This window comes from Aulonocara sp. 'chitande type north' Nkhata Bay, linkage group LG7 (assembly GCF_057382095.1).
Source record: "Aulonocara sp. 'chitande type north' Nkhata Bay isolate Kocher_YH1m ecotype deep benthic linkage group LG7, A_spYH_male_GT1.1, whole genome shotgun sequence".
Lineage (NCBI taxonomy): Eukaryota > Metazoa > Chordata > Actinopteri > Cichliformes > Cichlidae > Aulonocara > Aulonocara sp. 'chitande type north' Nkhata Bay.
Genome location: NC_141350.1, coordinates 41,757,655 through 41,781,602, shown reverse-complemented (window position 1 = coordinate 41,781,602; position 23,948 = coordinate 41,757,655). Strand labels below are relative to the sequence as shown.

The following is a 23,948-nucleotide window of genomic DNA, read 5'->3' as shown; positions in this document are numbered from 1 at the left end:
AGATAAGGCAGGTAAGGTAGCAGTAAAACCTGTAAAGCCTCCTTGTTGCTGTTTTAATACTGATGAGTATGACAAAGAAAAATGTACCATACTTGAAACAAAAGACACCTTGGTGTAGAATATGTGATACCAAAGTGTAACCTGTAAAAGTCTTTTACTGTTTACTTTAAATCTGAATTAGTTCATACATTATAGTAGTGCAATATAACAGTCACTTAATCTAGTCATATTTTTTATTTTTTCTATAAGATCTATAGAATGCTTCTAACATAATAAACACAATAAAGTAAATTTATATCTGCTCTCTTGGTCCTCCTCAGCCCATGAAGCCTCTGAAGGCTGCTGCTACAACATCCCAACCAGTGCTTACCGTGGCCCAGATAGAAACCATCTTCTTCAAAGTGCCTGAGCTCTACGAGATCCACAAAGAGTTCTACGATGGACTTTTGCCTCGTGTCCAGCAGTGGAGCCACCATCAGAGAGTCGGGGACCTCTTCCAGAAACTAGTAAGGCTGGAGCGTAGTTACCTTTAGTGCGCCTTTAGAGCTCATAGCCAGAGAGAGAAATGAGTCAAAGGGTGGGGGGTTGTAGGGTGTTTGTTAGAGTGTGTACCCTTGACAGCAGAAATGTCCCTCTGTGTAACTGCTTGACATTACCCCTAATAAAACTTGACAATATGGGCCACCCAAAAAAACTTGACAGCACTGATAAGAACAGCTACAGCTGCATTTCTGACCCCAAACAAACCAACAGGGTTCACTAGGGCTCCATTACTCAGAGTAATGTTATTTCTTCCATCGGAAGGCTTCCATGAAAAGCTGAATTTCTTAAACCAATAGTAAAAGTAATTTGATTTTTGGAGTAAAGCTCTTATTATCATATTAAATTCCAAACAAACTGATTCTGAATCATCTCCCCCCCCACATTTCCGCCTAAACAGCCGTTTTTGTCCTTCCCAGGATGTCAGGGCCAAATCTACACTGGGTCTGTTCAATCATTTTCACAATGGGTCAATTAACCCACAATGAATCATTTGTTAATTCTCTTAGAAATACTGCTCCTTTCCCACTCGTGTCTCCCTCCATTGCACTGTCTCTCTCTATCCCTCTCCCCCTCTGACTCACTTGTGCTTGGACACACACACACACACACACACACACACACACACACACACACACACACACACACACTGAGGGAGGTGCAAGCGTCTTTCACAATGCCGCCTTTCTGCCTCAGGCAGCTGAGACCATCACAGCACTGTGTGTTTCACGTCTAGAAGAAGCTGCTATAAATAGGAGCCTCTCTCTCTTTCTCAGAAACACACACACACATACACTCTCTCTCTCTCTCCCTCCCTCCATCTTATTCTCATTAACTTATCTTGGGAGGCGCCCCTTGTGGCTTGGCTAAGAAATAAGAATTTAATTGGTTTTGTCTTCATGTCAAATAAGCAAACATGAAAATCCAGTCCATCAAATTGTTGTATCCATCCTCCTTGTTCACACTGAACTTCTATCTAATAAAACTGCTTCACGGTCACCTCTAACATTAAAGAGATGACATGGTTCTGATGTTAATTATTGAGCAGAGCGATTGTTAGCTGTGAGATGTGTTTGAAAGGAACGCTGCATGTTAAATCTGGCAGACTGGCATCCTACAAGACACAAAGAGGCACCAGTAGAATAATGACTTCTTCACTGGTTGCCGAGCAAGGTTGAATGAAGGGCAAATTTGACCTCTGGGGCCCCCCAGAGGATTATGTCAATTAAGAACTTCATTTTTGACTATATTAGATTTCATTTGAACTTAAATTGGAAGGTGTAGCTAGTATTTCCATAGACTGGTGCTAGTTTGCCCATATATTTAGAGAGCTTCTTTGTCTGGCTCAGCAATTACGTCACTCGTTTTCATTTTGTGTTTTTTCTTTCTTTCCCCACCTTGACAGTCTGGTGTAGCTACAGTAACTATTGTTACTAACACTGTAACTGTAAATAGACATCTTTAGATTGATGCTCTCATGCTTATACATTTACTACCTCATACACTTCCCTTCTCCAGACTATAGTTAATAAAAGTCAAAAGGTGACCATGCTGAGCCTTGAAGAGGGGGGGAAAGGGAGAAAATGTTGGATGACAGTCTGCATTAGAAAGAGAAGGAGGGACGGGGATTAGTTGAGAGGAGAGGAGGTGATACAGACAAGGACTGGGGGGTAGGGAGGGTTGAGAGGAGGTAGGAGTTGACTAGGCAAGAAGATTTAGGCTGCTGCAACTGTGATAGAGCTGTCTTACCATGACTCTGAAATCTTTGAGGAGAGACAGGCTTACGAATCGTAAAACATCAGAAGGAAGAAGGCGAGAATCGGAGAGAAAAGAGGAAGTGCCAAAGCATCAGTGACAGACTATGAGCATGACTGTCAGAGAATAGTGTTTGAAGACTGAAAATAGGGCAGAATCATGCTCATGTTTCTGCTGCTCCCTCACACACAGCAACAAAGTTAAGGCTTTGCACCATGAAGACAGCCAGGCAAACTGATAAACTGTCTCTGAGCATTTCAAGAAGAAACAAAAAAAACCTGATGACACATTTTTGCTTTCGGCCATGGTACTGTTGTGACTCTGATAATGTTCGATGCTAGAGCCACCATCATGATCCAGACTGATTATTATTATTATTATTATTTAATTTTGGATGGATTGATGTGAAATTTTGTTCAGCCTTTTAGGAGAAGCTCAGCATGAATTTTAAGAAAAAAAGAAATTCAAGAGTATTTTTTTAAAGTAAACACTTCTTGCTGTGAGACACGGGTGCCTCACAGCAAGACGGTCCTGGGTTCAAATCCAATGGCCAGCCTGGGCCGTTGGATTTGATTCCTCCCACAATCCAAAGACATGGATGTTTTGGAGTAATTGGCAATCCTAAATTGGCCATAGGTTTGAAACAGATTTCCCTAACATTTGTTACGTGTAGTTATTTACGAGTCCTCACTAAGACAGTATGACAGTGCAATTTAGAAATATAATTTTATTGTCACAGGAAATTACTTGTTTAAGCTCCACCTTCCAGCCATCAGCTGGCTGTATTGTGTTCCAAACCTGTGCGTCAATAGGGAAGTTGTATAGTGCCCTCTGGTGGGCAAAGAACTGCAACAACGCTCATAACATGATTGAAGGGTGTTTCTCCTGGCAATTTTTTAAATTTTGTTAATTTTTATTTGTTGGTCATTATTAATGCTGATAATGATATATCAGCAAATGGCTATTACCGACCAGTATATCAGCCCCGTTGATAAAAAGTCATAATTGTTATTAATCTTTAGTGAGGAGCATAATTTCTACCTCAAGACTTATTTTGACTTTAATCAATTAGCAATTGCTGAAAAGCAGCGACTTCAAAGACATTAAGTGAAGCCTAGAAAAAATAATGAAGAAAAAACAGAACAAAAATTGAATCGTTTTACAAATGCATGCACTGTGTGAAAAAGTATAATAACTTCTGTGCCACCATCAAATCAAAATCTCTGGTTCACTTTGGTTCACTGCAAGCCTCAGTTCGCTTTGTGTTTAGATCTGATGAGCAAGTGTTGCCTGCTAACTTGATAAACTGAAATATTGTGGCATATTGGTGGTTTCATTGTGAGCATGTCAGTGTACTGGTGTTGGCACTCAAAGCACTGAGGTAGCACCATAGGACTAGATTCTTTCATTAAACTTAAAACAGAATTAAAGTTTTTTCATTCTGTCTGTTCTTGTATTATTATGTCGACATAGACCACACTGATTTTTTTTAATTTTGTCTTTCTCATATGTGTCAGAAGGCTTAACTAACTGAGGGCAAATTCAGCTTCCTCATAGAATGACCATAGTCTGTCATGAAGCTGTTTTCTTAATGTTGTTTTCCACTGTGGATTACACACATACTGTCACAAAGGGACAAATCCGGAAGTGAAAAATCCAGACACCTAAGCAGTTCTTTTCATCACCCAAAGGCATTTTCTGCTATGATACTGTAGCTGCATTTGGTAAGCCTCAGTGCTGTTGTGTGTGGAAGTGGCTGGCAGACACAGTCAAACTGTCACGCTCTGAATGGCTTCCGCTGTGTCGCAGATTGTGTGGCCCAGGGCAGGACTGGGGATTGCAGGACTATGAAAGCTACTTTACTCCTCACCTTCCTCTTTGCTGTTTCTTTCTGTGCGTGAATGTGAAACACATTTTGAGACAGTTTTGTTGCCTAAAAATGCATCTGTGAGAACCTGATTTAAAAACACAGTTAATAGGGTGCAAATTCCAGTCAGGTGGCACGTAGCATGTTGCCTCAGAGCTGTAAATAGTTTTGGACACACAAAGCGAGATCTGTCACTCTTGAACAAGTGTAAACAATGTTTAGAAAACTTGTGACTGCATTCCTGACGTAATAAGCTCTCACACCCCATGAATTAAAAAAAAAGATTTAAAAGGAAGAATAGGCTCAGTTTGAGATGTTTTAGGTTAATAATTGAATTAAGTAAGGATTGTGGAAAAGTGGAAGAACATCTAGGTCAACAAAATACATGAAGCCTCATATATATTTATATTTAAAAAGTAAAAGCAGTCACAAATCACCTGGCCTTGCTCAGAGTCAGGCCTCATGCCGAGGCTTGTAAAGCCTGTATTCTCTTTAAATTAAACGGAGTCTCACTTGTTTGCCATGTAAAACATTGGGATCGTGCAAAATCTTTGACCTTCCCCATATTTCTTTATATTTTGCTTGGAGACTGGAAAATAGGTGCACCAGTTTACTGAAAGGTCCAAACACACATGGAAATAAATGTATGTTTTATGTATACATAGACATTGTCGTTGTTTTTAGGATCGTTTTCATGCTGAAAAATGAAGCTGCTGCCAATCAGACACTTTCCAGTACCATCAAGATTTGATACCTTTTTCATATTTCCATCGATTCATAATTCCATCGATTTTAACAAAATTCCCAACCCCGCTGGCTGAAAAGCAGTCCCAAACCACAACAGACCCTCCGCTGTGTTTTACAGATGGCTGTGAACACTCATTGTTTTACCTCTATCATGACAAAATGATGATGATTTGAAGCAAAAATGTAAAATTTGGATTCATCACTCCTGTCACCAACGAGTTTTGCTCCATTTCTTTTGTAATTTGAGGTAGCTCAGCCTTTTCTCTCTGTTTTCTTCATTAAGAATGATTTCTTGAAAGTCACTCTTGCACTGATGCTGATGAGGCTTTGGCAAATATTAGATGGGTGAACTGAAGGGCTATATGCATCTCGCAGGTCCTGTGACAGGACTCTGTCAGGCCTGCCACTTCTTCTGTCCTCTGCTTGTTCAGTTTCCTCAGATTTTAAATGTCACTCTGCACACCATGCGAATGCTGACTTTTTAGGTCTTTGGGAATCAACTTGTTAGTGCTAAAATACCATTTCATGCCTGCCATCATGTGTTGTTTTTAGATTTTGTAGAAATTATGTGTTTTGGCGACAGGCTGCTAGATATTTGTGGATAGTTGAGTTGGTGGTGTCTTTTTATGCTTGATTAGTGGTCACCCCCCCCCCAAAAAAAAAAAAACAAAAAAAACAAAACCAAAAACAAAACTTCCTCTAAAAATGGTCAGTTAGAAGGATTGAAGTGAAAATGAGTGAAAACACGGCCAATGTCCAAAGAAAAGACTTTTGGAAAGCCTGAGGAACTTTCAAAATAGAAAAATCTGGTTCTTTGGAGGCAAAATATAGAGAAATTAAGGGTATCTTGACAGTTTTGCACAGTACTGTGCATTAAAAACATAATTTTTTTTTGTAAAATTAAAGAGAACAAAAACTACTATTAGCCACATCATTATACACCTGATACTGGAGACATCATCTGGTCAGCCAAAACTAAAAGATGTAATCACAGAAACTGTAATTGTGTTCATGTTTTTGTCTTTTTCTGAGCCCTTTTTCAGACGGGCTCAGACCAGGTAATCAAATCTGGTGTGACTGGTGACACACGAACAAACTTGTGGTGCACAGAGCCATTTGAAGTTCTAGAGGAAGTGAATTAGACTTTAATAAAATCTGAAAACGAGTGTGAGATTGAAAGCCTTGGAGACAGTCCATAGATTGTTGATGTGATGTGCCTCAGCTGTGATCATGTAAATATGCCTTGTGTCTGTTCTTCACCTTCTTTACTTTCAGATGAAGTTCTTAAAACACTATTGTCTTTTTTTTTTTTTTCACAATCTTACTAAAAATCAAATGGCTTTTTCTTCAAGTGTAATCCCAAAAAGTACTATATTATGATTGCAAGTGATGTAAATGATGTGAGGTCTAAACCAAACGTCTGAAGCTTCACACAGGCTAAAAAGGTCTCAAGTGCAACAAAGTGCTAGGTGTTTCATGCTTTAAATGCATTCATTTCTGCTCAGTGCACTCAGGTAAGACATGCTTACGTACATGCTAATCATTTTAGAGGTGTGTGAGAGTCTGCGTCACTCTCGAGGCACAAATCTCCACTGTACTCCGTCCGCATCCATCGGCTTTTGTTCTGGAGAATTGATTGTCCTTTTGTTCGCGGCAGAGATGGATTGCAGCGCTGGCAGGCAACGTTCGATGGAGTTTTATTCAGTCACACAGCTCACTAAATGTGCTTTCATAGCCTCTGTTACACCAATCATTAATTACTCACCCAAGCTCAGTGCGGGGCTCGCTGGTTGCTATGGCAATGTGCCGCAGAGACCACCATGGTTACACGCTGTAGCTGTGATCTGTCTCTCGCCGGTTGTTTTGTTCAGTTGTCTGCCGCTCATGTACAGTCCCTGGGACACACAGCTGAACAGACTCTGTGTTACAGTTCAAATGCACTTTGTACACATTTGTCCAGTGTTTCGGACATCTGTGCTGCAATTTTAGAATTTCTTTTCCCACTTACTCATTACTTAACCTGTGGGCATTACAATAGCAGTGCAGACAAGTATAACTGCACTGTCTGGAAGGCACTACAGAAGACTTTCGGGTAATTTTGTGTGTCTGAATTTCTAACTTAAAGTCTGAAAGCTCAGGAAAGATAGTTTGCCCTTATTTAATCCTCCAACATAGAAGCTTTTTAAAAGTTGTTCAAGCTCACTGTCACTGCATTGCGAAACTGCACTGTATATAAGTTTAAGTATGTCTGATCTGCGAATTAAAGTTTTTTTCCTGCTCTCTCTCTCAGGCCAGCCAGTTAGGGGTTTACCGGGCATTTGTGGACAACTATGAGCTGGCTGTGGAGACGGCGGAGAAGTGCTGCCAGGCGAACACGCAGTTTGCTGAAATTTCTGAGGTAAGAAAGCGAGTAAAAAGAACAGTTAAGTCACTTGATTCCTATTTACCAGCAAACTGAGGGTCACAGCTTGTGCTTTTTTCCCCTTGATGTGCTACGCAATGCTTTACAAGGATCATAAAGCTCTATAAAAATGTGTCTGTTCTCCTTTTAAGAAGTCTTCTCCTTTTGCACTTCAGAATAGTATGAAAGCTTGGAAGCACTGAAAAGGCAGTCAAAATGTCGGGCTAGTATCTCCAGATTTGAACTTACTCAACCTGCTGTGAAAATAACTTGAAATTGAGAAAATATGAAGAAATTTGGGTTAAGGCAAAATTTTGGAATAATAACATTCAGCAACATCACATGATTTATTTTTGTTAGGTTAACCTTTTTATTTTATGCAACTAATGTGGTGTTATAACAGCATCTGATGATGAAAAACATTAGCTCACTAATCCAATCACAGACCAAAGTGATAAAATTAACTGAACGCAGTATGAATTGATGCTGCATCGCATTTTTGTTGTCATGACTCGAGCCACAGAGCAGTTTGTGATGGTAAAGCTCTGCTGGGGAAAATCTGCTGAATATTGCGTAATTAATTTGGAAGTAGATGACCTTAAAGCTAAAGAATGAAAAGATAGTAACTTCATCGTGTTTTGTCACTGAAGAGACTTTTAAAGGTCTTTTTATACATTTTTAAGCCACTGTTTGCACCTTTGTTTTGTACCCAAACAGAACCTGAAGGTGAGGAGCCCCAAGGACTGTAAGGAGACAGGCAAGAACTCCCTAGAAGGTCAGCTCGTGCCACACTTTACACCCCTTCTGTGTAAACATTTTTATTGTCTATATGTTGCAAATGGGCTCAGTAAAAAATCTGTCTGTTATCTGCTCTTTTTTCGTTTATAGCTTTGCTTTATAAACCAGTGGACAGAGTGACACGCAGCACTTTGGTACTTCATGTAAGTAATAGAGAACGTGCAGGCCCAGCGATGCTCATTAATAACTGTGTTCTACTGTATTTTGGGAATTGTGATGTTTTCTCACAAATTAAACCATGAAAGAATGCGTTGGGTGATCAAAGAACAGCCTGTGTTTCATTTGTCATTGGTTAGCATAATTGCTTATAATTTTTTTTTTTTTTTTTTTTTAAACCTGACAGCCCGTCTTTTTTTTTTTCAGCTGTTTTATTGTACTGAACGGTTCTATGGGTCTATAGTTTATTGAATCTGTGAAATCTTATTGTAGAAACATTGAGCCATAAAGCTGTGTGACTCATCCATACATTTCCTGGACTGTGTGTGTAACACTTAAAAGGAAAAGAGGATTATAGTTAACTCGTAATAAGTAAGATTTGCTATACTGTAACTTTATAAGTTGAAAATATGCTTCTGCATCTCAATGTTTCTCCTTGTACTGCTAGGACTTGCTCAAACACACACCCATCAGCCACCCGGACCACCCCCTTCTGCAGGACGCCTTGCGGATCTCCCAGAACTTTCTGTCTAGCATCAATGAGGAGACGACGTCCCGTCGCCAGACTTTCAAGAAAGGAGAGGTGAGTGTTACAGAGGTTTAAAAGTCACGCTGAGGTCTGAGCTGATGTCATTCTTTGGTCCAATTATTGCCTTGAGCAGCTCATAGGAGGTGTGGTATATTCTGTTGTCTCGAAATTGTAACTATGACTTTAATAAACTGTAACATTAAGGACACATCTTTGACTTGAATCTGTTAAAATGAAATGAAATTACATTAAATTAAATCAAAACTCACATAGTGCTTGTTCGGTACACCCTCTAAATGACCTTGAAGTTGCTACCATAGGGGTCTACCAGATGCACCAATCTGCAGCCTAAAGCAGAGCCCATGTCCTTATATGGTCATACCAGGGTTGTCTAGTTGAGAGCAATTCCCCTAACGGTAACACAGTTGATCACAGCCGCCCCCACCCCCGCCCCGCTGTCTCTCTCATCCCTGGAGATGGCTTGATGCACATGAGTGGATGCCTCTTGATTGATAGCTTGCGTGACAGTGCCGTACATAATGCCTTGTAATGAGCAACCAGTCCGCTCTGACTGGCAGATTCCAAGTTAATTATTCATAAATTGAGAGTGGGAGGGAGCGAGCAAAAAGGCTCCTCCCTCACTCACCGGGAGGTCATTACCGCACCCTTTCCTCACACGCACGCACACACACAGCTTCACATGCTTTCTCATTCTCCTGGTCTTGTTTGCTTTTGAACATACATACACACGTGCCCATCTGTCCCTCCAGGCGCCCATTTCCATCTCCACGCCGCCATACCACAATCATGAAATTTTTATCATGGATTCATGAAAGCAGCACAATCAATGAGGCTCATTATATTGTGCCTCGCTATGGATGGAGCATGCGACAGACTTGATTTGATTTTTTTCAGTTCCTTGTTGAATGTACAGACTCCAGTCTGTACATACATGTCACAGTGTTGATGTGAGTGGTTTACATTTAAGTTTATTTCAGTTCAGCTGTCGTAATGTTTTTCCTTTCTTCTGCTGTTATGCCATAATGAGAGGACGCGAGAACAAAAGGAAACAGGTCAGAGTGCTCAATTATGATCTGACCTGAAATCTGCTTGTGAGCAGTCTGTGTTTTTAGTCACTGGAGGCATGCAGGAGCATAGCAAAACAGGTGCCCCCCAGAGGTCCTGGCCTGGCCACATGAGTGGGGGGCGACACAAACACAAACTGCTTAATTAAAATGCAAACGATGTCGCTCACTCGGCTCTGTTTTCCTTGGGGGGGAAAAATGCTCCTGATGTGAGTGGAGCTAAATGTACACAGTCATCTAGACCCTTCAGCCTGTTAATAAACAAACGTGTCCCGAATTTTTTGTACAAGATAAAAAACCACACACACACATGCACACACAGACGCAGTGTGGCCCTCTAAGCATTTACTCTAAATATAAACACAGACCTTTTGTAAACTCACGTCAGTGCTTGCGCGCTGTCAGCGAGGCACCTCCAGGAGATGGTCAATATTTAATCGGCGTCCTCTGCGTCGGCGTGCTCCGCCCGATGTCGCTCTCTTTCCACACTTACGCTGCTGATGTTCTGCTCAGTTTTTACAAGGAAAAAAGAGAGACGCGTTTTTTCCGAAGATTCATGCTGTAAAAAATGTCATCTGATGTGCGCAGACGGCTGGTTTGTTAAAGATGTCTTTTTTTTTTCTTTCCTAGTTGCAGAGCAAAGAAGCTCGATAAAACGAATGAGCTCGTCTTCCCATATTCTCATTTCTGCCTGCATCCGCATGGTGGCTGTGAAATAGTGCATTTATGCATCTGCATTAAATCTACGTAATAGATGCACAAACTGGTCTGAAACCCTGCGCTTTAATATACATCATAAACTAATGTGCACCTCCTAGAAATGTAGCTACCAGTGTTGGTCAAGTTACTTGAAAAAAGTAATCAGTAACTAATTACTGATTACTCCCCCCAAAAAGTAATCCCGTTACTTTACTGATTACTTATTTTCAAAAGTAATTAATTACTTAGTTACTTAGTTACTTAGTTACTTTTTAAAAACACGATTTACAACCTGAAGAGGTGATAAAGTGATAGATCTTTCAGCCCAATTCTACTTTTTCTACATAATCCATCATACAAAATGTAATCAAATGGAAAAGTCTCTTTTTTTAACTTGTTTTATCAGTTTTAATCTTTTAACTTTATGCATCAAGCAAAACATTTAATTATATGCAACATTCTCTGACTTGAATAAATTAGTTTAACATTTAAACCTATTTTCTACACATTCCAGCACATAAAATAAAATATTTTTTGTGTTTTCACTCACTCTTTCAAACAGATGCAAGTAAAACACAGCAGAAAATAAATAAAGTCAAAGACTCAGCGGTCCTTTTGCTCTATTTTCACCTGTAAAGCAGGAGCAGGGTAGGCGGAGGGTTACCCTGGTGCAGGTGTGCTGCGGTCAGTTGAAGAATCCGCGCGAGTGTCTCTGTGAGTTTCCCATCACGTCGTAGCTACTCGGTGCTTGCTCGGAAGTTTAGGGGTTTTTTTCGCTGTAAAAAGAAGTTTTCTTCCCACGCACGATGGACGCTAATGTTTTTGTCACTTTTTATGGAATCAAACTCAAAGTAAGGTCAGTACTTCCACACTTTAAACGCTGCACGCTCATACTCTCTCCCGCACTCGATATATTATCCATTGTTGATCTGCACACAGCTGCTGTCACCAACGTCGCACTTGCTTACGTCACTGTCATGAGACATTCTCGCAAAAAAAATAACGGTTTTAGTAACGCAGTAACGCAGCGTTCCTACGGGAAAGTAACGGTAATCTAATTACTGATTTTGCAATAGTAATCCCTTACTTTACTCGTTACTTGAAAAAAGTAATCAGATTACAGTAACGCGTCACAAGTAACGCGTTACTGCCCATCTCTGGTAGCTACACATTACATCGAAGCAGTCACCAAACAGCTCTACGAATATTCAGTGCAAGAATCTAAATTAAGCCTTTTTTTCATGACTTTTTAGATATTTTATTGTTGTTTTTTTAGTAGCAGAAAGAGGCCACATCTACATATCTTTTGTCCCATAACCGTCGGCTACATGGTGTTTGAAGCGTCAGCTTTAACGATCATGTAAAGACCAGATAATGCTATGCTGTGCTCGTGCTGTTAATATGCATGCTTACAGTACAGATTCATATTTTTTAGCGCTGGTTCCCTCTGATGTGTCAAATCTTCAAACTGCTGCGCAACACTCTAAAAATAAACTGACTTGACAGCATGTAAGCTGGCACATGTATGACATAGACAGAGCTTTTTGATTGGTTGTTTCTTTTCTAGATAGGAAGTATCCTCCGGGGGTAATGTTACATGTGGAGCAACTTCACAGAACATCTGAATCCCCATGCAAACGCATGGAGACTGAGAGATGTGTACACTGCTCAACAGTGGCTGGGACAGTATAATCCTGATTAGGCAAATAGACCTGGACAGAAGAGAAGAAGGCATAATGAGTTTTTCTTTGTTTTTTTAGGGATCCTCTTGTTGTGGTTGAACTGACAGATGTAGATGACAGTTTCCAGTAGAGATGGCTGTCAGACAGACAGTAAGCAGTTCATCCGGAAGCTATCTATCACAGCACTTGGTCGTGATCACAACCTTGATTGTGTAGCTCGTGATGAATAATTATATCCTTCAGTGGGAATTAGTTTTCTATTAGATTGTTATTTCAGGGATCAGAATGTGATCGTAATGTGCTGTGGGATAGGCAGCGAGTGCGTGCCTCGACAACAGATCACTGCAGTGGAGCTGCTGTGGTGATATGTCACTTGGTTCGCCGTCTATCTACAGCTAGAAACTGCTGCATGACATCTGTTCTGTCGAGAGCTACTACGTCTCTCTCTGGCTTCTTCTCTCCTTTCCTTCCTCTCTCCCTCTCTCAGACCTTTCCTTTTTATTGGGTCAGAGAGCCCCCCCCCACCCCATCACTGACACTTTTCTTTTAAAATCATGCCCCATTATCTCTTTCCCTCTCTGTCTTGGTCATCCTCCTTTGATTCTCTCGGGCTTAAACACTGAGTGACACAGCATGATTCTCCTCCTTGTTAGCAGATGCCCAGTGAGAATTTGTAAGCACATAAACTTCTCTTTCATTAGCGTCATGTCCACTTCAGTGTTTTCAGGCGGTGACAGTAACTGTGTATTTGTGATGGAGAGGGGAAAGGAGAAAAACAAAGATGAAGACGAGGCATGTCGTTGGTTCTGGAAAGTGTGATGTCATGTTTCAGGGTTTTCCTGTTAGACTGACAGGATTTGGGAAGTCAAGTGCTGGTGTGAAATTGGGGTCTGCGGTCATTACATGAAGAAAAATATGGTTTGGTTGCAGTGGAAGATGTAAAAGGAGCATTAAAGCCTCATTCTTTGGTTGGACAGTTTTTCTGGTAATTAGCCAAAGGAAACCCATACAATCCAATAAAGCGTGTGAAAAATTGAAACTTTACTAGATAAATTTGAACAGATTTAAAAAAAGTATTTAAAGCAATTCAGTAGAAATGATCACGTGTACAGTCAATCAGAAGAATAAAAGTGGTGTCACAAATGAGTGAAAGGGATTTTGTTGTCTTTTTCCAAATTGCATCTCCTTTTTACAGTGAACCACTTGGATCTAATCTCTAACCACAAGTAAAACAAAGGTTATGACCATTTAAAAGCAGATTGTTTCCTTCTGAGCTGTGGTTTGAGCTTCATTTGCTCTCTGTTTTTGTTTTAATGCCCAGTCTCGCGTCTCCTTCTTAGCAAAGGGCATCACTGCCCTCTTTTGGCAAATGATGATATTACACATCTCATTATATAGTCTGACATCAGTGATCAGAGCTCTGGTCACTGATGTCACAAACATCACTCTTCCTCCTCTCGTTTCCTCCCTCACTCATCCTTTCCTGTGTGATCCCATGGTTCGTGATGATGATGCCAGATCAAGCATTTGAAAATAAATTTTTTTAATGTCTTTTGGGCGATGGGGAAAGTAATGATTGCACACAATGAGCTAATGAGGTTTTTGTCATTTTTGATGCTGTAAAGCTAAACTCCTCTCTCCCTTCCCTCCTTCACCGTCCTTTCCTTCTAGTGTCCTCTTTCACACACTTGTGGAAGAGAAGTAGGAATTTGGGAGAATGGAAGGAGCGATAATGCTTTTAGATGCGGCACCTAAGAAAAGGTTCTGCAAACTGATTGTGACCTTTCCAGAGAATTTCACACATTTATTACTGTGACTCTTAAAATGGTCTGAGCTCCCTAAAATGCCGCCGCCTCCATTACCCCCATTATCCAGACTGTCAGCAATTCAGTTTGGATGCACATTTCTCCAAGTGACTCTGTTTTTTCTTTTTGTTTGTTTTTTGTGAGCTGTTTAGTTATCAGCATAAAAGTGTTGTCTTTTTTACTGACCCCCTGAGTGTTGTCTTTTGTTGCCATAGAACCGCCAGCTGCTGAAGGACAGTTTCATGGTGGAGCTGGTGGAGGGAGCCAGGAAGCTTCGGCACGTCTTCCTCTTCACCGATCTGCTGCTCTGCGCCAAGCTGAAGAAACAGATTGGAGGGTAAGAAGAATCTGCTTATTTTTCTCAGTCTCAGGGATGAGATACACTGACATGCATCCAGCAGATTAGCAGCAATGCTGGCGAACAAGTCTAAAATTAGTAATGACAGTTAACATCTATGTTAGAACAGGACCTAAGCTTCACAACAACAACCAGAGTTATTGACACAGATTTAATAATCTCTATTATTTGAAATATTTTCCCAAAAGACCCTCTTGATATTTTTTTTTGTTTTACAGATAATAAGTACTTTTCTTCATTTATCCCTGGCTCATCGTCTTTCATGTACCCCTTTTTTTTACTTTCTTTTAACCAACACTCTCCTTTTAATTTCCTGTCCTTCTCCTGCTGCAGTAAAAACCAGCAGTACGACTGTAAGTGGTACATCCCCCTGAGCGAAATGACCTTCCAGGGCCCCGAGGAGGCTGAGCCACTTACCATCCCTCAAGTCCCCGATGAAGAGCTGGACGCCATGAAGGTCAAGATCTCACACCTCCGCAGCGAGATTCAGAGAGAGAAGGTATCGTAGATGTGCTCTAATCCAGATTTCTGCATGCAGATATTCAGAAGTAGACGCTTCTTCGAGTTGGATATGTGCAGTAGTTTCACCGATATCTGTTTGGAAACTTAAACAAGATTATTTCTTTTTTGTTTTTTTTGTATTTCAAGCAGTCCAAATGTAGCAGTTACTCACAGTTGAATAGGTTTTTCACGCTCTTCCAAATAAAGTCAAATATTTTCACCACCAGAGAGCAAACAAGGGTTCAAAAGTCATTGATCGCCTCCGGAAGAAGCTGTCTGAACAGGAGTCTTTGCTCCTGTTAACATCCCCAAGCATACCCCTCAGATTCTACAACAAGAATGGAAAGGTAATGATGCTTTCTATCCTAAACTACCTCTGCTTTTATTTTATCAACAGCTCTTTCCCATCAGCTTCCCCTCACTGCTCCTTCTCCTCATTTTAATTGTTGTTTTTAAAGTTATTTTTATAAATTTTTGGGTTGCTAACTTCTGTTGTAACTGCATACTTTCTTTTTATGAGTGTGTATCAATTTCTGCATGACACCTTGTACAATTATGCTGGCTCAACGTCAGTACATGACAACAGGCATAAAGAGAATATAGACATATAGACAGTGAATGCATTAAACAGTAACCGTGAGTCTTGGTCACTGCTGTGAGAGTTCGAGAAACTTAAAGGATGAACATGAACGTGCATTGAGCTATCGTGTTGGTCTTCCTGTTATTTTGTGACCATCTGTTTTTCTCAAACGCCTCTCATGTGTTTATTTTTCAGAGCTACAGTTTCCTGATTTCATCCGACTATGAACGTGCAGAGTGGAAGGAGATAATCAAGGAGCAGCAGAAGAAGTGTAAGTGTCAGTCAGGCTGGACCGGCTCAGTCATCTGAAGTGCAAGATACTAAAATTTGGGCATGTTTATGTAAATACTACCAATCGATTGAGGCTAAGAAACCAATATTTTTTTGCATATCTGTACGGCACGTGGTGTTTTTTTTTTAAAGTACAGTGTGATTTAAAATTGAAATATACTGTCTCCCCTCAAGGTTTTAAAACAGTTTCCCTGACGTCCATGGAGCTGCAGATGTTGACCAGCTCTTGTATAAAACTACAAACTGTCCACCACATTCCACTTAGTATTAACAAAGAAGGTAGAGTGACTGTTTTTATTTTGTCCAACATAATTTTGTGTTTTTTACAGACTTCTTTTAAGTTAAAGATATTCATGAGTGCTTATGAGGCAGTTTTATTTACAGCCTTGGTTTGTCTGTGCTTTTATTGGAAACCTTGAGCTTTCCCATAATGTCCCCAGGAATGAAGTAATCATTAATAACTGGGAAAATTGAGGATTGGTTTTAAACCCAGATGTTTAATACAGAGCACGTCTGTTAAACCTCTTCCTTCCTTTTCTCACTCTGTTCCAAAACATGCAGAGATCGGCATGCTTTTCTAGTGCCTCCTAACTTTTTATTACTGTCTGCTCACTGACCGTTTTTCCAGAGGATGAATCCTCCGGTCTCTACGGGTTCCTGAATGTAATCATCCACTCTGCCTCCGGCCTCAAACAGAGCTTAAGTGAGTCACTGACCTTCACCCACGCAACCTTTCAGTTCAATTCAATTTTAATTTGTTCATAAGCAGCGGAAACAGTGTTATTTTTGTTTAAACTTTCAATCGTGAGTGTGTAATTGGATCCACGGGCTGAAATTCGTAGACATTTGATTTGATTTCTTTTCCTAGGGTAGCATCAAACATTCAGCCCATTCTTTTACTAATGTAATACATTCACAAAGACGACGTGATTTGCCATATAAATGTAAATTGTATTAAATTGTTTCCTCCCTGCCAGATCTCTACTGCACATTGGAGGTGGACTCCTTTGGGTTCTTTTCAAATAAAGCCAAGACGAGAGTGTATCGATACACCAGTGAACCCAAATGGAATGAGGTAAGAGATAAAGCGTGTGCAATTCAACATACACATACCTTCAAAGCTGGATTTGATGAAGTAGACATGTAGTTGTTTCTGTGACATTATAAAGAGATTGCTCACCCACATGTACCAGCTGGTGCCTGCATTGAATCCTCAGTTGCACAAATCTCTCCATCCTCTCCGTCATATCAGTGCAACTCAGGAACACATACCTGCACACATTTCCGTCTTAGCATAGTTCATGTAGCTGACATCTGGTCTTTTAATCATTTAGGCATCCATCTCCGAGCAGTTAAAAGATGTCTAAACAAATCCAAAGCATCCAGAGCTTCAGCAAGAATATACAAAACACACATATACATACTCCATATATACATGGAAGCAAGCACACGTGCACAAACAAGAATGCATTAATGGCATAGCTGGGTGAAGCAAGAAAAGCTCTGAGACATAATCACAGGATTAGTTCATGTGTGACAGGGTGTGCTCCATAGTGGACCCAATGACTCTTTGAGGATTTTGCCCAGCAAAGTGGAAATAATATTAACTAATGAAGAGCTGCTGGTGATGACTCACATCTGGTCAAAAGCTAAGTGAACCAACGTAGTGTGGGCCTCAAAAAATATGTGCAAAACATATGCAGTACGTTCTCTTACATAATTACAGGAAGTGATGGTCAGCTGCGTTTTGTCGTTGGTCGTATTGAGATGCAATGCCATGGTGATGTCTCTGAAGTTATCATGGCTCTTTTGCATGATCTTTATCTGCAGACATCACTGTATTCAAATATTTCCCGCCCTTTGCTTTTATTTATTCTTTCCTCAATAGCTTTTTTTCTGTCTCTCTTTGTTCGCTGAAGGAGTTTGAAATCGAGCTGGAGGGCTCTCAGACCCTGAGGCTGCTCTGCTACGAAAAGAGCTACAACAAGACCAAGCAGAACAAAGAGGATGGAGACGGTACAGACCGCATCATGGGGAAAGGACAGATCCCGGTATGACATGATGTCACCCTTTTCTCAGCCGTGACCACCATGACTCATTGCTGATAAGCATTTATGCCACAATAGGTGCCGCATACCATATGATCAGTGAAGCTTGTTAGAGGAATATGTGATGGATAGGTAGAGGCTGGCTAAATGAAGATGGGTTTCAGTGAAGTTGTCTGCACTTGCAGGTGACTGTAATTTAAAAAAGAAAAGAAAAAGTGGAGTGACTTTGTAGCGGTTTAATAAAAGCTGTAAAAAGCTGTACGTGCTCACTGCTTCCTGCCAGGCTTAGCTGTTTCAAATATTTATCACCACCCTCCACAGAGGAAGTAAATATGAAATCAGTACCATAAAGTATTCTCTCCATAATAATGCCAGACCCATAAAATTGCCATTATGCTGAACCCATCTGACTGACCATAGTTTGATGGCAGATTTAGGTAGTCAGGAATTTAATCACGAAGGCAACCCCACCCCGCCGGATACTGCAAAGTGTCACCTAGAAGATTAACAGAGACAAAGGCAAAGATAAAAAACGTGAAAAACAGGAGTTGCTTCTTTCATCCATTGCTACCAAAAACAATCCCTTTTTCTACTCCTTCGTCAGCTTCAGTGTGCGTCTGTGTGTGCACGAGTATGATTGGACATTGCTGTAAGCTTTTTTTGCTCTGTTTACCACAAACACTCACACACACTAACCTTCATGTATATAGCAGCCCATTTGCTCTGGAGTTAAAAAACCCCCCACAAAATAATAGCTGTAACCTTTTAAATGATTGTTACAAATACACTGGTGCAACATTGCGTACATGTTGTTTCATGCCGTATGCACACACACGCATTACGGAGGACAGCTGTATTTATTCTGAGAATTCTGCATCCATGCTGGTTGGAAAAAGCTATCTACACTAGGATAAGTTTCCAAACTGTGACTTACAGTCACATACTCCACCTAGTGGCTCCTCTAAGCCTCAGACACGATCCTATTTTGACAGATGATGTCATTTTAAAAGGAAAAAACTCACAGAGCTGTTGGAAGGTTACTCAGCAGGATTTTCACAAATCCAAGGCAATGTTGCTGCTGTGTTCAGCAAAAGTCACGGTGGCTTATTGAATCTACATTTTACTCTGCAGCTTTTTTGAGTGTTTGATCAGTCAGGTGCATGCTGAGATTAAAAAAATGACTGTTTAGTTTTCAGACTGGCTGGTATCTAGCATAAGAGGCAAAATAAGAGGCAAAACATGGGTGCTTAAGGATTGACCTGATAGATGGGTAATAAGAGTACATATAACATGGATGTACACTTGAGCAGGTCCTTGGTGTGTATTCTAGCTAGTGCAGTTTTTCCTGCATGTTTGTTCTTTATCTTAGAATCAAAGTAAAAAAATGAAGTTTTCTTTTTCTATGATAATTTCACGTATGCTATAAGGGAAGATCGGTGACTCAATCCATGGCTTCTCCAGTCTGCAAGTTGACGTATTCTTGAGAAAGATACTAAACCCCGATGCATCCGTCTGAGCGTTAGTGTGAATGTTGTGTGAATGTTAGACCAAGTGATGAGGCTTATAAAAAGCACGAGTGTGATTGTGTGTTTGACTGGGTTTGCTCAATTAGAGTAGAAAAGCACTACATAAGTACCAGTCCATTTTTGTTTGCTTGTTTTTCCATAATCTTTCCTAAACTTAAGGGTCACTGTAGTTCAGGAGGTAGAGCAGCTCATCTATTAACCGCAATGTTGATGGTGCCATGCCTGGCTGCCCAAGTATCTTTGGGCAAGGTACTGAACCCCAAGTTGCTCTACGATGTGTCCATTGGAGTGTCATTGTGTATGAATGTTAAAAAAGAACTTGTACCAAAAAATGCTTGTATGAATGGGTGAATGAATCAAGCTGTATAAAGTGTTTTTAGTGCTCAAGGAGAGTAGAAAAAAACCAGAATGTAAAAATCACTCAGCCCACTAAAGTTCTAAAGTTTGGTGTCAGTTTGTCACATCATCAGCCTGAATTCCCCCATTTTTACTGCATCATTAGTACTTTCCCTTTCATTCTACACCATAAACATCCCTCTTGTTTCATACTTTCAATTTTTAAACGTACGCATCCACACCTTGCATTCATGGATTGTGTAAAGTCCTGTCTCCATCTGAATGAGCTGTGACAACTATTGTTTACCCTCGTGTTGCAATGCTGGCTAAATTCCAGCTTTTATCATCGTTCACTTGACCAGATTGTCGAATTATTGGAAAAAAAGCCACTAAAAGTCAGAGACGACAGCATCATGTTTGTGTCTGAAAGCTTTTAGGCCGGCGAGGATGCCAGCTCTTATGGCTTTGCTGTTTTTTAGTGGAATGTAATTCTTTATAGATAAATGGCTCAAACCAAAGAGCACTCCAATCTCTTCAGTTTGATTCGGTTGTGAGAAACTTGATCCAGCTTTGCAGCCAACCAGATGGGGCTTATACTAGGTAAACACACCCAGCATGCGTATACTGTGTATGAGCGTGTTTGTTGCGTTTTGTGAGTTGTGTTTGTTCGCACTCAGCCTTTATTGCCCAGGATGGCATGGCTCTTTGATTTGAGTGTAGTTAGTACCTCTGAATAAATTACATTTGTTTATCGTGCTTCTAAATATATAGCGAAGGGTGTAGTGTGTCTGCAAATCACATTTCAAAACATTCTGCTACAGCAGAGTAAGACAGTTGATGCAATTATAACTTTATGCTCTGCTTTTCTGACATAACACAGCAGCACAGTAAGTAGGACAACAGTATTTAAATATAGCCTTGACTTTTTAAGATCATCATAATAAAGCAGATAAACATCAATAATTTATAAAGCTGCAGTGGCTCCAAACAAAATACTGAAGTTATTCTTTCAATTGTAAAAAAGTGATCATTTTTTGATCCGGTTAGATCTAAAAGGTTTAATAATATAGATTGTTTCATGTAAATGCACTGCAAAATTAATATTAGGTAAGTACATGAATATTATCAGCTTATTAAAGTAGTAGTTTCATAGTAAGCTGTCCTTATACCTGACATATTATTAGTTTGTTAATGTTCCATCAATGCATAAGCAGCATTTTACATGAGCAACCTGCTTTGTCTCATGCCCAGTCAGAGGATCACAAAATAAATGTTGCATAGTTTCATTGTAAAAGAAAAAAATCTGAGGAAAATTTCTAAATATAAAAAAATCTACCATTGAGTATTTGTGTCAAATAAAGGTCTTTAAAGAACAGTGTTTCCATTTGAAAGGTGGTGGAGTAGAAGAAGAACGTAACTGAAGTACAGCAAAATTTCTCAAAATTGTACTTTCTACCACTTCTAATAGAAGACTATCATAAGCACTTTTACTGTTCGTTTATTTTGTTTTTTTTCCAGCAAACATGCACAATGGATCCTGAAACATGTCTTTAGTTTGAATGTACTCTCTGAATCTTCACATGACTCAAATTTCCAAATAATATTTTTATCTGGGCCTCGGTGCAGCTCATCCACTGTCTGAAATCGAGCCATTTTAGCTTCTAACCCAAGGGTGGGGAAACTCCAGGCCTCGAGGGCTGGTGTCCTGCAGGATTTAGATGTGTCCTTGATCCAACACACCTGATTTAAATGGCTAAATTTCCTTCTCAACATGTCTTGAAGTTCTCCAGAGGCCTGGTAATGAACTAATCATTTGATTCAGGTCTGTTGACCCAGGGTGAGATCTAAAACCTGCAGGACACCGGCCCTCGAGGCCTGGAGTTTCCCACCCCGTTCTAACCCTTTAAGACAACCTTTGAGTGGTTGGCTGCCATTCACAAACAGAAGATTTGTAAAGCTGGTGGGTGGGGCCTCTGTCCACTCTCACTGAGATCATACAGATCCAGAAGACTGAAGCCTGAGCTTTTAATTTTTGACTTGCGGTGATTACTTGCATTTATGTTGCTTCATTATTTGAAACTTTCTCAATGTTCAGTATGAGTATCCTTCAGTGTGAGCATTTATGTTTTTTTCTTTATCATGTTTCCTCAACTCAGCTTGATCCTCAGACTCTCCAAGGCAAAGACTGGCAGAGAACAGTTATTCCCATGAATGGGGTGAGTGGATCACACAAAATAAAGATATCAACACTTAAACAAGACTTTCCTCCTGTATTACACTCACTAGCAGCTCTAATGTAGCTTTACATTTAGATCATAGTAGTATGCATTAATGAGAAATGGGAAGCAGGTCGATTCAGATTGTGTAATGGTTTGATTTGTTTTTTAACTTTGAGTTCTGTTTCTCATCAGATTGAGATTAAACTGTCCATGAAGTTCACCAGCAGAGAGTTTAGCCTGAAGAGGATGCCCTCGGAGAAACCCATGGGTGTGTTTGGAGTTAAGATCTCCACAGTGACCAAGTGAGTAAATAAATGAAGAGTGACTATTTGCCCACCAGCACTGTGAAATGTCCAGGTCATTACTATTTGTGTTCTCCTCTGACATTTTAGGGCTAGGACAGTTGCTCACAGTAATTTTTCTGTAATCAGAATAATCACATCTGTATTATTCCCTGTGTCAGGTTACTCAGTCTTATCCCAAACTGTGGTAGACTGTCATGTTTTAGAGAATAGGCCAGTGAATGGCTGAAGTCAGTTGGCGTAGCATACTGTATATACAGTTGTAACAAATGTTATTTCAGACCCTCCTTTTTGATTCCTTTTTTGTTTTCATCCAGACGAGAGCGCTCCAAGGTGCCCTACATTGTCCGGCAGTGCCTAGAGGAGATTGAAAGGAGGGGCATGGAGGAGGTGGGCATCTACAGAGTGTCAGGAGTGGCCACCGACATTCAGGCCTTGAAGACTGCCTTTGACACCAGTAAGTATCTCTGCCATCCGTATACCTGATGACTTCTTTTGTTTTGGGGGTTTTATTTTTGCATATTTGTCAATCTTACATGTTTCATTTTTAAATGATCATTTATTAAGGGACAAAAGCCATCCGAACCAACTTGGCCCTATATAAAGACATCATGAAGAAGACATCAAGAGGTTAATGATTTGAAATCATTAACCAGACTGACAGGGGAATCAATTTATGTATTAACGAATAATTGGGTATCCTACTTTGCACTTTTAATTCGACGCTAACAGTTAGGAGGCACGGCAGTTTGTTCTGAGGTGTTTCCTAGCGTTATGATTGGCAAACATCCAGTTTCAGGCTGCTCTCGTCTCTCCTGCAGATAACAAAGATGTGTCAGTGATGATGAGTGAGATGGATGTCAATGCCATCGCTGGGACCTTGAAGCTGTACTTCAGAGAGCTGCCGGAACCGCTCTTTACCGATGAGCTCTATCCCAATTTTGCAGGCGGCATCAGTAAGATACTGACTTTGAGGTTTTCCCACACATAAGCAGTTTGAACTGCTTTATTTACAAGAAATGTATAAGCAGCTGTATCTTTCCCTTCCCTCCTCTGCAGCCCTGTCTGATAGTGTTGCCAAAGAGAGCTGCATGCTGAACTTGCTGCTGTCACTGCCCGAACCCAACCTGGTCACATTCCTTTTCCTTTTGGATCACTTAAAGAGGTATAAACAACTAAACACAAAAATAAATGCACAGAAAGTAGACATGACCGCACACCAATGTGCACAGAAAGAAAGACAAACCAAATTCAAGAACGTAAATTTTTATAGTTGATGCATTAGGTGGTGATCACTCACGAGTGTGTTTTCAGATGGATTTTCTTTACATTTGTCTCCAAAACATCTAAATGTTAATATTGTTTTAAACTTGAGACAGTTTATTGTGTTATGTGAACATCATTATGGTGCAGTGTTCACCTCAGTGATTTTCTGTATTGATGTAGCTTTTATACTATTAGGTATAAATCACTTGCAACTGCAAACAGCCTGACTGTGCACTGAATAGAACTGGAGATTTATTACTTTTACTTTTAATGTCTTTATAGAGTCAAAGCTTTTTCAGTATTGGTTGACAATGTTATTGTTTTGTTATCATAAATCGTTTAGCCCCAAAAATTGGCCGTTACTACGATATCCAAGAGAATGTTTTCGGATAGTTTCATGCCTGTTTGCATATTTAGAACCACAACATGTTCTTGTAATTAAGGTAAAACAGAGACA

General features: G+C 40.2%; 1 protein-coding gene across 1 annotated transcript in view; it reads left to right on the top strand.

The window, feature by feature from the left end:
- Nucleotides 1-23,948, top strand: part of bcr (BCR activator of RhoGEF and GTPase) — an 85,111-nt gene that overhangs the window by 55,053 nt on the left and 6,110 nt on the right. Inside the window, exons 4-21 of the mRNA XM_086300469.1 lie at nucleotides 321-506; nucleotides 7,200-7,307; nucleotides 8,028-8,085; nucleotides 8,199-8,251; nucleotides 8,713-8,847; nucleotides 14,280-14,401; nucleotides 14,756-14,921; nucleotides 15,151-15,270; nucleotides 15,699-15,774; nucleotides 15,969-16,073; nucleotides 16,423-16,497; nucleotides 16,772-16,869; nucleotides 17,714-17,845; nucleotides 21,861-21,920; nucleotides 22,116-22,225; nucleotides 22,543-22,682; nucleotides 23,047-23,181; nucleotides 23,285-23,390. Coding sequence (XP_086156595.1) covers nucleotides 321-506; nucleotides 7,200-7,307; nucleotides 8,028-8,085; nucleotides 8,199-8,251; nucleotides 8,713-8,847; nucleotides 14,280-14,401; nucleotides 14,756-14,921; nucleotides 15,151-15,270; nucleotides 15,699-15,774; nucleotides 15,969-16,073; nucleotides 16,423-16,497; nucleotides 16,772-16,869; nucleotides 17,714-17,845; nucleotides 21,861-21,920; nucleotides 22,116-22,225; nucleotides 22,543-22,682; nucleotides 23,047-23,181; nucleotides 23,285-23,390 — 1,985 coding nt within the window. The remainder of the gene's footprint in view (nucleotides 1-320; nucleotides 507-7,199; nucleotides 7,308-8,027; nucleotides 8,086-8,198; nucleotides 8,252-8,712; nucleotides 8,848-14,279; nucleotides 14,402-14,755; nucleotides 14,922-15,150; nucleotides 15,271-15,698; nucleotides 15,775-15,968; nucleotides 16,074-16,422; nucleotides 16,498-16,771; nucleotides 16,870-17,713; nucleotides 17,846-21,860; nucleotides 21,921-22,115; nucleotides 22,226-22,542; nucleotides 22,683-23,046; nucleotides 23,182-23,284; nucleotides 23,391-23,948) is intronic.